Below are 14,270 nucleotides of genomic sequence, written 5' to 3'. Positions count from 1 at the left end.
AGATACATTATTTTCAAAAGCACTGACAGGAACAGTGTCATGTTCCTGGCTTAAGTTGCAGGCCACACACCTGGTGGGCATAATATATGGTATTATAGTGCCAGTTTAAGCAGCCACCCAGGTGTCGAAGGGTTGGGTAGGTATCCAGGTGTGTGTGCTTGTGTGTGTGCCCTCCCTTAAGTGTTTTATCAGGTGCATTGGCTCAAATCTATACTGCTCAGTAAGGCACAAAGATAAGGTGAAGTTCTCATCTGTTAAGCATTCTGCCCCCGCAGAGCAGCAGATATTGGAGGGTGATGATAAATGACAGACACATGTCTGATGGCAGCGATGTTTCTCTTCACTCCTTTAGGCACTTATTCTTCCCTCCCTCCGTCTCTCTGTCTGACCTTTCTGCTCTGAGGGAGTACATTGTCTTCTGACACATTTTGCAATCTACATGTGCAGTACTTCATTTAATGGATTTCACGAGACAGGGTACGGAGTTCATTCGAAGCAATTTGCTGTTTCTGTACCTGTGCTGTTTGTCTGTTGCTCTGATGTAGGCCAGCAACACAGTGGAGGTAAACATGGAGACGGCAGAAAAACTGCAGGTCAGCAGGATAGACTTCATGGCCTCGCTGAATAACGACATCAAACCCGTAAGTTACTGTGCACATGTCTCTCTTAAGTTCTTAAACATGAAATGCAAAGTACAGTGAAATAAAAGTAACATTAATAATCAAAATAACCTGAAGTTTAACTCAACCATTCGCACCTTCTCTGGCCTTTTCGTTATTCCGTAACATGATCCGTGAAACATCCTGAAATATTTGAGAGAAATGTTGTTTCTAAAATATAAAGGAAAACCTGAGTTTTGGATAAGTTTGTCAGTTTGTCTTATCGTACGTCATTCACCATCACGTTTTAATCTAACGCCCACCACAGACAAGAAGACTAATAAACGTCAAAATCGGGCGCACTCTGACATCAAAATCCATGCATGATAAGTCCGAGTTTTAATCACAGACTTTGAGATTTTGCAGTCCAGTCATGCTGCTGGTGGATCTTTGCAAAGAGAAAAACTTTGAATGATGGTGCAGAAACAAAAGCTGCATGTGACCTGCTTGAGAAAACTGAGTGCTCCTGTTGGTTGTTAATAATATTTATGTGATCGAACACTATTTGCATGAGTCGAGATTTTTAAAAAAAGAAAGAAGCTAGGCTAGGATTTAGCTTGTTTGTTTTTATCAGGCTCACTTGAGACACTTAGAGTTTAAAACCACCTTACGCTAAACGATCAGTTGTGCCACAACCTTTGCAAAAGTGTTTTGACTTGCAACACTTAAATCTCTTGAAATTTAGTGGCAGGCTGGAATCTTTGAAAGATGCCTTTCCTCCTCATTAGACTGTAACTAAAACCTGTGATGACAGTATTATGAAGTCGAGCTGATGTCACTAGTCTAAGTTTTGCATATAAATATAAACATTTTTTTCCACTCTGGGCATGAGTTTTGTTTTTGACAGGCTTCAGGGGCCTCTCAACACTATTTTACACCTGAATTGAACCTGTTCACCTGCTAAATGTTATAAGAAGCAGTCCAGGTATAAGCAAGAATTATATCCACAATACTTGTAAATTATATTTATTTGTGATTAAACTTCACTGGATTCAGATGAAGCACTTGTGCAGGTTATACAAGACTACAACACAGAGGAAATATCTTTTTTATAACTAATATTTCCATTCTCGGTTGAGCTCGTGGAGGCAAACAAAATTAGAGTCTCACTTTCTGTTTTCCTCTCCTTGTACCACTTCTTCAGGCATTTGGAACCAACCAGGAGGACTACGCCAGCTACATCATGAACGGCATAATCCGGTGGGGTGACCCAGTGTCAGCAGCCCTGGAGGACGGGGAGCTGCTGGTGCAGCAGACAAAGAACAGTGACCGCACGCCACTAGTCTCTGTGCTGCTGGAAGGTAACTCTCACACGTGTCATGCAACCCAAACACATAGAGCAAATAAAATAAGGTGAGGACAGCGGCCTGCTTTACTAACAATTAAAATGGTTGATCAGTGATTTCTTTTCACCGCCAGGCCCACCTAACAGCGGCAAAACGGCACTGGCGGCTAAGATTTCTGAGGATTCCCAGTTTCCATTCATCAAGATCTGTTCTCCGGACAAGATGATCGGACACTCTGAGATCGCCAAATGCCAGGCCATCAAAAAGGTAACAGATTTCATAATGCAGATACAGTGCATATAAATACCGGATGTTTGGGTTAAGATGCTAGTGTAGTAATGTCATTTTTAAAATACTAGTAGTTATTTTTAGTGTTTTCTGGTGTGTTTTTTCTCTGATGGCGATCAGGTTGTACCTTTTTGTTTCCCTTTGGCAGATATTTGAAGATGCTTACAAATCCCAGCTGAGCTGTGTGGTTGTGGACGACATCGAGCGCTTGTTGGGTAAGACGAGAGAGCCCAAAATATTTTGCGGTCTTCTACTCAGTTGCCTTCTGAAGTTACTTTTTATTTGAATCAGACTTGATGAGACCGAGGAAATGAAATAATAAAATTATGTTTGTCGTCAGATTACGTTCCTATTGGCCCTCGTTTCTCCAACATGGTGCTACAGGCTCTGCTGGTGCTGCTGAAGAAACCACCTCCAAAGGTAACCAGGGTTTATTTCTTTCTCACTGTCAGTGTTGCTAGTCCTGAGGTGGCAGAAAGAGGGCAGCAGATCTTATGGATGCCAACATAAAGTCTTGCGAGGAATTGTTAGAGGTCTTTGCCTGCAACTGGCATGTGTGAACGCCTGTGTGTGAGTGTATGGTTATTAGCAAGTGTTTTGGTCCAGGCCTGTTGTGCTCGGAGTGAATGGTGGTGGTGGAGACCCATTTCTCATAGTTTCTTTAGTTGTAGTTTTTGTGTGTCTGTTGTTGATGGGTTTGTGAATGAGGGTATAGCTCACTATATGGCTGCATGTGCATGAGAAGTGGCGCGGGGCCTGGTGTTGAATGCCTGGCTGCAGTGCTCCTCTGGGTTGTAAAGCGCTGGGCCCAGCGGGGTGCCTGGGGCCGGGGGAGGCCAGGGGGACACGGAGGAGAATGAGCTCTGTGAGAGAGCCAGGACCTGGCAGCACTGCCGCCTGTGTGGCACCTCATCTGCATGCAGCATCACAACCCCCCACGCCATGGGGGGGCAGGCGGCAGCCATAATCCCCCTGTCTGCTCGCCACTCCTCTGCCTCTCCTCCTTGGTCTTCTTCTGGTCGTTCTCCAACTCGTCGGCTTAGTGCAGCGACATTTCTTTTGCTTCCCCTCTTTCTTCCCCGCTCATGTTTGTCTTCTCTACTGTTGCCCTCTGCTCCATTATGCTGCATTATGCTGTCTTTTTTTCTTCTTTCTATTGTTTTCTATTTTTTTAACTCCTGTTGTGACTTAGAGCCCCTGCTCAATGTCGGCCTTCACCTGGGCAGCCAGAAATCTCCAGAATATGACGAAATCAGTCGCCCTGTATTCCAATAACCAATAAGAGCTTTGGCATCAAAGACTGCCTTCATCAAAATTTGGATAACATGAGAACTTAATTACAAAATGTTCACAATTCGACACTTCTGATTGGCTTGTTTGTAGTCGCGGGCAATGAGAACATAACCCGGTGTGATACAGAAAGTGCTGATGTTGCAGTGTAAGCCATTAAAGGAGCAGAGTAGAAGCTTCTGACACAACTTCCCCACCGTCCTAAAAATGCATACAAACAACATGTTTAATAGGGTGGATATGAGTGAGAAAACAAAATGCAAAACAACCTTAATTTTAATTTTTACACATATCTGTGATTAAACCAGCTTCTCATGGACTACATTTAATAACTGTTGTTTAGCTAATAATAAAATTACTGTTGTCTAAGAAGGTGCAGCTTGTTTTTACAGGCCTGTGGTCTCTCAGCATCAGATGTATCACATACCAATGAAACATGTCAATAAAAGTAATACAAATGAGATAAAATGAAGATTTTCACCTTCATATCTGTCAAGCAGTGAAGTTGTTATATATGCTGCTTGTGTTGCTAGAACTTTGACTTTATCAAAGACTGTATTCTGAGGAAGTTAACACGGCTGTAGAAGCAGGGTTGGCATTGTGATTGCGTGTATAGACCAGGTGTATGTTACATGCATCAGCTGACTTGCCTTAAAGCTGTAAAACTATACAAATGATGGACAGGTTGTTGGTCAGAGAAAAAAAAATGCTGGAACTGGGGTGGCCAAAATGTTCGTTATTATAAGGCTTCATAATATGGCTCAAAGACCATAGGTGACACATAGGTGTGCCCAGTTTTTGTATAGTCTGGCTGAGTTCTAGATAAGAATCAGAATCAGAATCAGAATCAGAATGGGGTTTATTGCCAAATGTTGAGCAGGTTTACAACATTAGGAAATTGCTGCGGTGCTTCAGTGCAAACATAGTGTCATAAATAGCACTTAAATAGACATGGAAAAAAATAAAAGTAGGGATAAGAATTAAAAGTGCTACGTGGAAAGATATGTGCATGAGATATACATGAGATATATACATGAGAATAAGAATTAAGAGTGCTACGTTGAAAGATATATACATGAGTGCAGGTGGTGATCAGTGCCAAACATGGAATGATGCAATGACACAGCGTAGGGTCATGTGTTAGTGGCGGGTACAGTCATATGGTTATTGTTCATGTGTCCAACAGCAGAGGGGAAGAAACTGTTCTTATGGCGAGAGGTTCTGGTGCGAATGGACCGGAGCCTCCTGCCTGAGGGGAGCAGGTCAAACAGACTGTGTCCAGGGTGAGAAGGGTCAGCTGAGATCCGAGCTGCACGCCGCAATGTCCTGGAGGTGTACAGGTCCTGCAAAGATGGGAGTCTGCAGCCAATCACCTTCTCAGCAGAGCGCACAACACGCTGCAGTCTCTGTTTAAGTGTTGAAACCATCCAGGACACGCAATCATGATGCTTGAACCTCTGTTAGAGCCATCACACACTTTCATCTGGACTGCTCCTGTGCTTTTCCTGTACATTATCAAATGGTTATACATCATTGGTCTCTCTTTTTCCTATGACCAATAGGAGGAGACCAGCTGATGAATGTGAGGGAACGATTAAAGATCCAGACAAAATGACATCTGCTTCTCTTTCAGGGTCGTAAGCTGCTCATCATTGGCACCACAAGTCGTAAAGACGTCCTTCAGGAAATGGAGATGTTGGATGCTTTCAGCACCACCATCCACATTCCCAACATCTCAAAAGTAGAGCAGCTGATGGAGGCCTTTGAGGTAAACTACACAACTATGAAACTACAAATTTCTAATGTCTGTTTCTAAGAATTGCATCTATGATGCAAGATGCTTTTCTTCTGTGAATTTCTTCTTACCATTAGACTTGGCGACATTGTTTTTGCTTACTTTTTTATTAGAATTCCTGAATGCAAAAAATGAATGACAGAATTTAAGTGTTTCTCTCTCGCACTGATCGTTCCTGTGTCTCTTTCTGCTTTACATAGCTGCTGGGCAGTTTCAATGAGAAAGAACGGGCCATGATAGCTAAAGCTGTACAGGGCCAACGCTTGGGGATCGGCATTAAAAAGTTGCTGATGCTGATTGAAATGGCGGCACAGGTGAGAAACTATTATGGTCTTTTTTTTGACTTTTTTCAACAGTTTAGTTAGTTTTATGTTGTAGTTAGTATGAATTTTGCGGTAATGCAAGTTTTTTTGTCTTCTTTTTAAAAAAAATATAATATTTGTGGGTTTATGTAAAGTGGATGGTTTGACACTGGGGGCACACTTTCACGACTCCTATAATTAATGATCACCATTGGTACACAGCAAACAATACAGCTTTTAAACATCAGCCTGTGATGACCCATTGTGTGTAGTTTCGTACTTTGGGTTTGCGTTTAAATTTGCATTCTCAGATGTGCTTTCATTCCCTTTTCCAAAAATAAGCACATCTTTGCTTTAAATCTATTCCAAAAGAGATTATTTTAAGTAGGTTGGTAAAATTGCAACACAAAAAGATGGGTTTTTGGCAGCTTTTTAAAAAAGATCATTAGATTCTGAAGCCGCTGTAGCAAAATCTCGGTCTCGGTTTCAGCCTTGCATGCACAGCAAGCAGGCCTTGATCACATGACATCAGGCACCTGCTGGGGCTATATGGATGCATAAGTGCACTCTACTCTACTCTTTATGTTGGTGCTTGTCCATGCAAAATTCTAAAAGTCAAATCCAGAATCTTAAAGTCAGAAGTTAATGGGCAGTGACATGATAATATTTAGAAGACTTAGTCAGAAGCCTCGCAGCGGCTTTTATTGAATAGGCTGCAAACGTTCCAAGGAAGCTTTGTTAAGACAAGTAAACTGTGAATTACAATTATCCAGAAGTGATGAAATAAATGCATTAATAACATTTTCCATCATGACACAGTGGAAACTGGCAATATTTCTTAAGCGATAAAAGCGAAAGCGAGATTTAACATGACCGTCCAAAGTGAAAGCTGAGTCAAAAATTATCCAAAGGTTGCTGATAGAAGATTTAGGAAATGTGGCAAGGGGACTTTCCATTACCTCAGGCACAAATCTGTCAGGGGCACATCAGAAAATAGTTAGCCTCCAACTTTTAACAGAGTCTAAGCACCTCTGAGAAATCTGTAACTTACAAATGTCTTGTGGTTTAAAAGAGAGATACAACTGAGTGTCATCTGCATAGCAATGATAATAAGTGCTCAAAATGTGCAGAAGGAGCAGATCTAACAGAAATATATCAGCGATCTCATATATCTCATAGACAAACCCAAACATCTTCTATGACTAGTTTTCAGTTCAGTACTGAACACAAATTAACTCATGTATCCTCAACCCAAGAGAAAAAACAACGTTGTTATGAGTACCGCGATTGACGGGGTGATGTTGACCGAGGCTGGGCTGTGGCATTCTGCACGTTGCCATATGTATCTGAGCCTCTCCTGCAGCTTTGCATGAGAGCGCCGCCTCAGATGTGATTGTTCTTGGTGGAAATCGGATCGGACAGAGGTAACAAGATGAAGTGCTCCAACCCGTACTTGTGCCATTCTTGTGACAGCACCCTTCCCTGCAGCTGTTTCAGCAGGACAATGCCAAACCCTGCACTGCCAGAGTAGCGCAGGCTTTTCTGGATATCAAAACCCTGGAACACGATGTGCATCGACCCAGCGTGTTGCAGGCTCCACTCCTAGTTGAGCATAGCTGCAGACTATGCTCATCAAGGAATGGAAAACAGTTCCTCAAACAACACATCTGGACTGCTTGGATGTCATACCTTGTATTAAATGTCTTGTATAAGCAACTATTATGTTGTTTGTCTAAAAATCTATTTAAAATGTGAACTTATGTTTCTTTTTTGACTATTTTTGGACATTTCTTATGCTGTTGCAGCTCCATGTATACTAGTTGTGTTAGACAACAGAAAGGTCAAGTTATTTTGGGGGTACGAAACTTGTGAAGCACAAGAAAACAGTCTTTTCAATAACTCACTCATCACCTCCCATTTTATTCAAAACACAGATTTCATACTGGCACAGGCTTTGCGTTATTATTATTTTTTTCTCTCAGTGTGGTCTGAGCTTGAGCAGGCCGTCCCTCCTCTTCTTCGACATCTGGCCGGCATTCTCGACAGTCAACAGGATCCGTCTGTCAGGCACAAAAAACTGTCATCTATTAGCTGTAGTGAAAAACTGTGTGGCTTTGCTGATGATTTGTTGAGGAGAGGGATCCAGTACATTTCTAGTTCACAAACCATTCTCTCCAATACATTCATAGTTGTGAAACCGTGCTCTGCACAGCTTTCCAAGTTATATTCACGTGTTGCTAATAAGATACTCATCAGAAAACTCTTAGGCTATTCGTGGTCTGGTTTTACCTACGATTTAAGCAAAGATCAGCCACTGAAGGGGGCAAATGTGAGGGGTAGGTTTAAAAAAATAAATAAATCAAGGAGACATGTACAAAAATGAAAACATAGACCACCAAGTCATAGCAGATTTTTGGTCTCCTTTCAACCCACCCATTATGTAGAGGGATGCAGTGGGTACAGAGTCTTCTCACCTTCCTTACTTTGCCTAAAGGGATTTGTGGCTTGGCCTCCAAGTTTTGTTTTTGTGCATTTTTCTGTACAGTAGCAAGCGGTGTAGTTCTTTTCTGCCCTGTTCCCCTAAATGATTTACTTGGAAAGCCTGTAGGGACATTGATCCTGTCAGGACACAAAGCATAATCAACCTGATTGATCATAAATCGTTTACTGATCGGTACTTGGACTGGTGGAGGCTTTAAAGAGGACTTTTGTTTTGGGGTTTTTTTCCCCATTACAGACAAAATATATGATTTTACAGCAGTAAGAGTGAGTACAAGTAATCCCTGTGAGCCAAAAGCTTTAAACTGCTCTAAATGTGCGGTTTTCAGCGGTTCCATTTTCCTGCTCTTTGCCTTGTATGAGCTTTATTTGTGAGCATAGAAGCCCCACCCACCTGCCTTTTAAGCCTTTTGTTTACAAAAGGCAGCCAATCAGGAAAAAATGAGGATGCTTAAATGAAAGGGTGACAGAGGATAAACCGCTGCACGGCAGCTCAGTAGTTTTGAGTTATGCAAAACTGCTTGAGCCCTTTTCTATAAATATGCAGCTCAAAATGAATAAAATTAGTCCCGGTTAGTTTTTTAAATGAATTTGTTCCAAATAAGTAATAGTAATACGTTTGTTTAAAATTAAAAGATGTCATCCTTTAACTGTTTACCTCCACTGAAATAGACAAACAGTATCGAATTAGTCACTGTAGTAACCTGTGACATCATGTCCAGCTGTGGTGATTTTATTTTGTGAAAACAAAACCGAGAAGGAAAAATAAAATGTAACAGGTAGAACAATTAGAAACAGGAACTAAATATCCTGTTACTCGATTTGCCAAAATGATGATTTGTGTGTCCTAAATCTTTACTCCTGTGACCTGTGAGGAGATCACAGAACCAAGCAGGATTTAATTAAGTCGCTGTCGTACGTCACAACAGGAAATCTACGTTCCAGTGATCATCTCGTTCTTTGCTTCTCTCATTTTTTCCCTTGTTTCTTACAAATTTCTCAGATATTTCTAAACTCCTGAAGTAAAGTTTTAAAACTTGAAATGTTTCACTCCAGCTAATCGATGTCTGCTGCTCAAAGCCACGATGAATTTTCTTCGTCCATCTCAAAACCTCATATTTCAAGTAATATTTGTTTACCAAACCGATGACGGACATCCCACCAGCAGCATCAGACAAACCCAAATCACACCATTAGCTCCTTTCTTCTCCCGACTGTGTCTCTGTTATGTTGCCTATGTGTGCAGCCTGTTTGTTGGGGCTGTGTAATTGCTGTGGTATGCTCCAATGCTATGCTCAGTGCCCCCCCCCCCTCACACACACACCCCATTCTGAGCTTGAAGAAGTATGAACCTGTGTTTGCCGGGACATGCTGCAAACAGCCGCACTCACGTACACATTTGCGGTCTTTATCTTTTTTCCTCTCATTCCAACGTTTCCGACTGCTCTCATGTCTTAACTCTGGTTGCTACAGGCGATTCCAGACATACTGTAAGTTATTGCATAGGTTCCCATTAATTTTGCTTCCTTTTCCCTCCCCTTCTCTTCAATCCAAACTGAAACATGAACTCCAGGACCCGCCGCCGTTGATAGCATGCCGCTGTGATGTTTAACACCTGAAGAAACCCGTGCATGTTCACAAAGAACCTGCTAATAAAATATATAGTTATTTTATCGTATGACTGTTAGCACTAAGCATGCATATCTGTCTTTTCAGATGGATCCTGACTACAGAGTTAGGAAGTTCGTGAGTCTGCTGCAGGAAGAAGGAGCGTAAGTATTCCTTTCCTGTTTCTAACCACATCACCAGAGCAGGATTGACATTGAACACTCACACCGCACACACGTCTGTCACTTTCACCAGCTGTCAGTTACAAATGTAGCAGAAAGGAAAAAGTTAGTCAGAAGCACAAAGTGTTTACATTTTAATCATCGTACCAAGTGTGATTTATAATACACATTTTGTCCTTTTTCTCCCTCTACAGACTGGTTTCTGATAAGTTTGTGGCAATCTAGACTCAGTGGAGCCACGCGGTGAAATAGAGGCATCCTTCAACGGTGAGGCCGCTTTAAGCTGAAACGTTAAATTTTTTAACTCATCATATCCTGTCGAGGGTTGAGGAGAGCTGATGTGAAAGTCTGTGATTCCACTCTTTGAAGAGTCACAGTCAAAGTTTCGAAATAACGTTATGCGAGTCCAGTCAAGCAGATGTAACCACAGAATAACGGAGGATGTCGTTAAAATGCGCTGACTCAAAACTGAATTACCAAACTTACCTTTGACTAAGTAGTTTTACAGCTAATCTGTGCGTGCGTGGAATCGGAAGCATCACACGAAACAATTGTCACAATAAAAACACTTCCACAGGGCACCAAACACTACTGTAAAAAACCCAACAAAGTGAATGATTCGGGTGTTTGAGGAGACACCTTTAGCAGGAACAGCTTGAAGTAACCATTTTCTATATAACTTTATCAGTCCTTCATATTATTGTGGAGGAATTTTGACTCCCTTTACAAAGTCACTTTACTTCATTGAGGTTTGCGATCATTTTTTATGCACTGCTTTCTGAACTTTTTGAGGCCTGGACTGCAACACCTTGATTCTTTCGAACGATCCAGTCTTGGCCGAGCTTCAGCTGTTGGGTAGATGGCCTCACATGTTACTCTAGAACAGTGAGTAACAACAACCCCCGGGCTGGTCCGTGAGTCGTTTGGCACCGAGCCCCGAGAGTTGAGACTCGGGTGTGAAATTGATGGTTTTCAGGGGTTTTATCGTTATTTTTTAATCGTTTTTATCGTTATCTAAGTTTCCCTGGGTCTTTTTCCGTGTGTTATGAATAAATCTTCCTTTTTTTGGTACTGGTACTGGTTTTATTTGTTGTATTTATCAGCGAGACCTTAAAGGCCGGTCTGTGAAAATATTGTCGGACATAAACCGGTCCGTGGCACAAAAACGGTTGGGGATCGCTGACCTAGAATACTTTGGTATGCATTGGAGTTCATGACTACAAGGGCCCAGGTCTCGTGGCTGTAAAACATGCCATCACGGCGGTGTCGCCACGCGTGTAGCTGTGCTGCCATGTTCTTTATGTGGAGAGAACAGACATGTCTCCTGGCAATGCTTCCAAACGAGCCATACTTGTTCAGTCTTTTTAGAATTTTACTGTCATGAGCTTCAATATTTAATATGCTAACTGAGGCCTGTAGAGCATGAGAAGGAGCTCTTGGATCCACTCCTGGGAACACTGGCACCTATCTTGAATGCTTTCTACTTCTTTCTGAAATTGTTTAAAAATTAAACCCTTCCCAGATTGATGGGGAGCAACAATTGCTTCTTTAAGCTCATTGCTGATGTTTCCTTTGTGGCATTAACACACCTGAATGCTCCAGACCAGCAAACTGCCAAAACGTCTGCTTTTATTAAGGTCCTGAAACTTGGAATTAGTGAGGTTGTATTTACTCTGCATGCTGCTTCTGTGTTTTGACTTAATAAAAAAAAATGACATACTGTTATATGTCATGTTTTGCTCTAAATCTCCAGCATTTTAAGACCTGTTAAGGACCAGATTATCGTTATTATGTCCTGAGACATAAAACCTTAGAATTTAAAGAGGGCGTGCTTTCTTTTTACCTTGACTATGCATGCTTGTAAAACTGTGACGTGCATTGGGTGTTGTTCAGTTCTGACAATGATTTTGCTCAGAATGTTGGCATCATAAAAGCTCTCTAGGTGAATGAATACAAAGTTATTATCATTCCATGTCTTTATCCGAATCATTACAAAAACGCAGGGCAAAGTTTAAGAAAGTTATGTGTCTAAGTTGCTAATCTTGCCTTCTGAAATGAACCGCGGGAGGACGGTGCCCACGGTGATAAACAACAAGTCTTTCAACAAGTAGCGGGAGCTTTGCTTCTCATCTTGGCATCAGAGGCTTATGGTATAGCTGGTGCACAGCGTGCCTAAAAATAGGTCGACTAGACAGGCGCTCTCCTGTGGCAGCATGCCTCCTTTGCCCGCCTGCCTCATCTCACTTTTATTTCTCTCTCTTCACTCAGTTGCAGAGGATCAGAAGACTGATAAAGGATGGCAGGAGGAAGCAAACGAGATATAGATCCCATCTCTCTACATCCTTCTCATCCCTGAAGCTCTGCGTGCTTCTCTGAGCTGCAGACACCAAGCAGGCAGTCTCCTCCTCTGCAGCATTATGTGATAATATAAAATAAGAGATATGCGCAGTGCTTGTTGTATCTGGGTGTCTGGTTGTGCTGCAATCTCTTTGTGATGCCTCTAGCACTCCATTGGGATTTTATATATATGTATACAAAAAGAGTCGGGGCAAAGTACATGTGCACAAACACTAATTATGATAATGTTTGTTTATATAGACTTTATTTGTAGGAAGAGATCATTCCATGACTTCTTTTCTTATGTTGCACATTTCCTTGCCTCTGATCTTTTTATCGTATGAATAAAATAATATTACTAACAAAAAACATTGTAGTATCTGTAGTTAATGTTGTTTTTAAAGGGACGTTACAAAGGAACTTGTGCTGTGTGTTCCATTATTATAATGTAGGTTTTCAGTTGCTGTTTAGTTCAGACACTGTTTTCTACAGTAGCATGTAAAAAGTTCCTGCTCCCAAGAAAAATAAAAAAAGATAACTATTAAATGTTCTCATGGCTGTTGAAATCATAAGAATGTCATAACTATCACTTAGTGTAATTACCTCCTGATTATGAAATATTTGAGAAGAGATGAACCCATTCACACATTTGAGGTTAACCTCCACAGCTTCTGGGTTGAGCAATGATTGTAGAGCCTGGCAAGAAAACACTCAGCCATTTATGGAGGAGCTACTGCTGCATGTGTGCACGTTTCTTGATGCAGTTCTCCAGGATTGTAGTAAAAAGTAGCAAAATGTTGCTTGAGATATTAGTAGAAAATCAAAATGATGTCGCTGTATCATTTTTTTTTTCCTTTTTTGTATTTTCTGCAAGTGAGATTAAATTTGAGCTAAAACTTGTGAATTATGGGAAGCTGAATTCATGCACATACATGTTTTTCTTTATAAAGAGATCACCTCATCCTAAGTAGTAGCCAGTGTATTATCAAGAACTCCGGGAGATCACTGGATTAGGCAGGTGCCATGGTAAATGGCCTGTATTTATATAGCGCTTTACTAGTCCCTAAGGACCCCAAAGCGCTTTACACATCCAGTCATCCACCCATTCACACACACATTCACACACTGGCGATAGCAAGCTACATTGTAGCCACAGCCACCCTGGGGCGCACTGACAGAGGCGAGGCTGCCGCCACCGGGCCCTCTGACCACCACCAGTAGGCAACGGGTGAAGTGTCTTGCCCAAGGACACAACGACCAAGACTGTCCAAGCCAGGGCTCGAATCGGCAACCTTCCGATTACAAGGCGAACTCCCAACTCTTGAGCCACGAATGATAGTTCATTTGCTCGTTCTAACTGGATCAACAGCAGTAGTTTTTAAGAATCCTTTGAGACTCTTTTCAGCTTTAGATTCATATACATTTCATGCAGTATGTGGGTTTGAATCAGAATAACCTACCTACTTCCACAGAATGGCTCATGCATGTGTTTCTCAGATATCTCTGGAGCTGAAAAAATGACACGTGCATGGAAGTGTCTGCAGTTCACTGAATGACCACTAGAGGCTGCCTCTTAAAGTGAGTTACTTCCCATGCACTCTTGTTAACATGCTCAAATGTAGAGCAGCTAAAGTGGGATTTATCCTTCTGGATTAAATCTGTATGTTGAGCAAAGAGTATGATGTAACTGCCAATCCTTCTGAAATCCTACACCATAACTTCCCTATATGAGTAACTACATGTCACGTCAGCACAGCCTGCAATGACTGTGATTCGCTCCTTCAGTATTATTGTTTCCTACTACACATTTCTAGTTGCTTCTTCTACCATAGTTTTTTCAAACCTACTTGAAGAGAGCAGATCGACCTGACGATAGAAATTCCACCGCAACCCAAAGCTTTGGATGTGAAATTGCAGAGCAATGCAGGGATACCACATATAAATCCTAGCAACAGCACTAGCCAGTCGAGTAGACAATATTGTATATAGATCCAACAGAGAACAAAATTAAACCAGTGGTCTGT

General features: G+C 41.6%; 1 protein-coding gene across 2 annotated transcripts in view; it reads left to right on the top strand.

Annotated features, from left to right (window-relative positions):
* The window catches only part of LOC146568883 (vesicle-fusing ATPase-like), a 30,306-nt gene extending 17,160 nt beyond the window's left edge, over window positions 1–13,146 (top strand). For both annotated transcript variants that reach the window (XM_085285235.1, XM_085285236.1), the window contains exons 13-22: window positions 546–641; window positions 1,804–1,960; window positions 2,079–2,212; window positions 2,382–2,448; window positions 2,574–2,653; window positions 5,157–5,291; window positions 5,519–5,632; window positions 9,836–9,891; window positions 10,104–10,176; window positions 12,178–13,146. In XM_085285235.1, the coding sequence (XP_085141361.1) occupies window positions 546–641; window positions 1,804–1,960; window positions 2,079–2,212; window positions 2,382–2,448; window positions 2,574–2,653; window positions 5,157–5,291; window positions 5,519–5,632; window positions 9,836–9,891; window positions 10,104–10,134 (870 nt within the window). In that variant the 3' untranslated portion in view covers window positions 10,135–10,176; window positions 12,178–13,146. The remainder of the gene's footprint in view (window positions 1–545; window positions 642–1,803; window positions 1,961–2,078; window positions 2,213–2,381; window positions 2,449–2,573; window positions 2,654–5,156; window positions 5,292–5,518; window positions 5,633–9,835; window positions 9,892–10,103; window positions 10,177–12,177) is intronic.
* Window positions 13,147–14,270: the final 1,124 nt, after the last annotated feature.

The sequence above is a fragment of the Mchenga conophoros genome, linkage group LG8 (genome assembly GCF_057382185.1).
Source record: "Mchenga conophoros isolate Kocher_MC1m ecotype Shallow Benthic linkage group LG8, M_conophoros_male_GT1.1, whole genome shotgun sequence".
NCBI lineage: Eukaryota > Metazoa > Chordata > Actinopteri > Cichliformes > Cichlidae > Mchenga > Mchenga conophoros.
The sequence above is the reverse complement of the archived record's forward strand: the minus strand, read 5'-3'. Positions and strand labels throughout refer to the sequence as shown.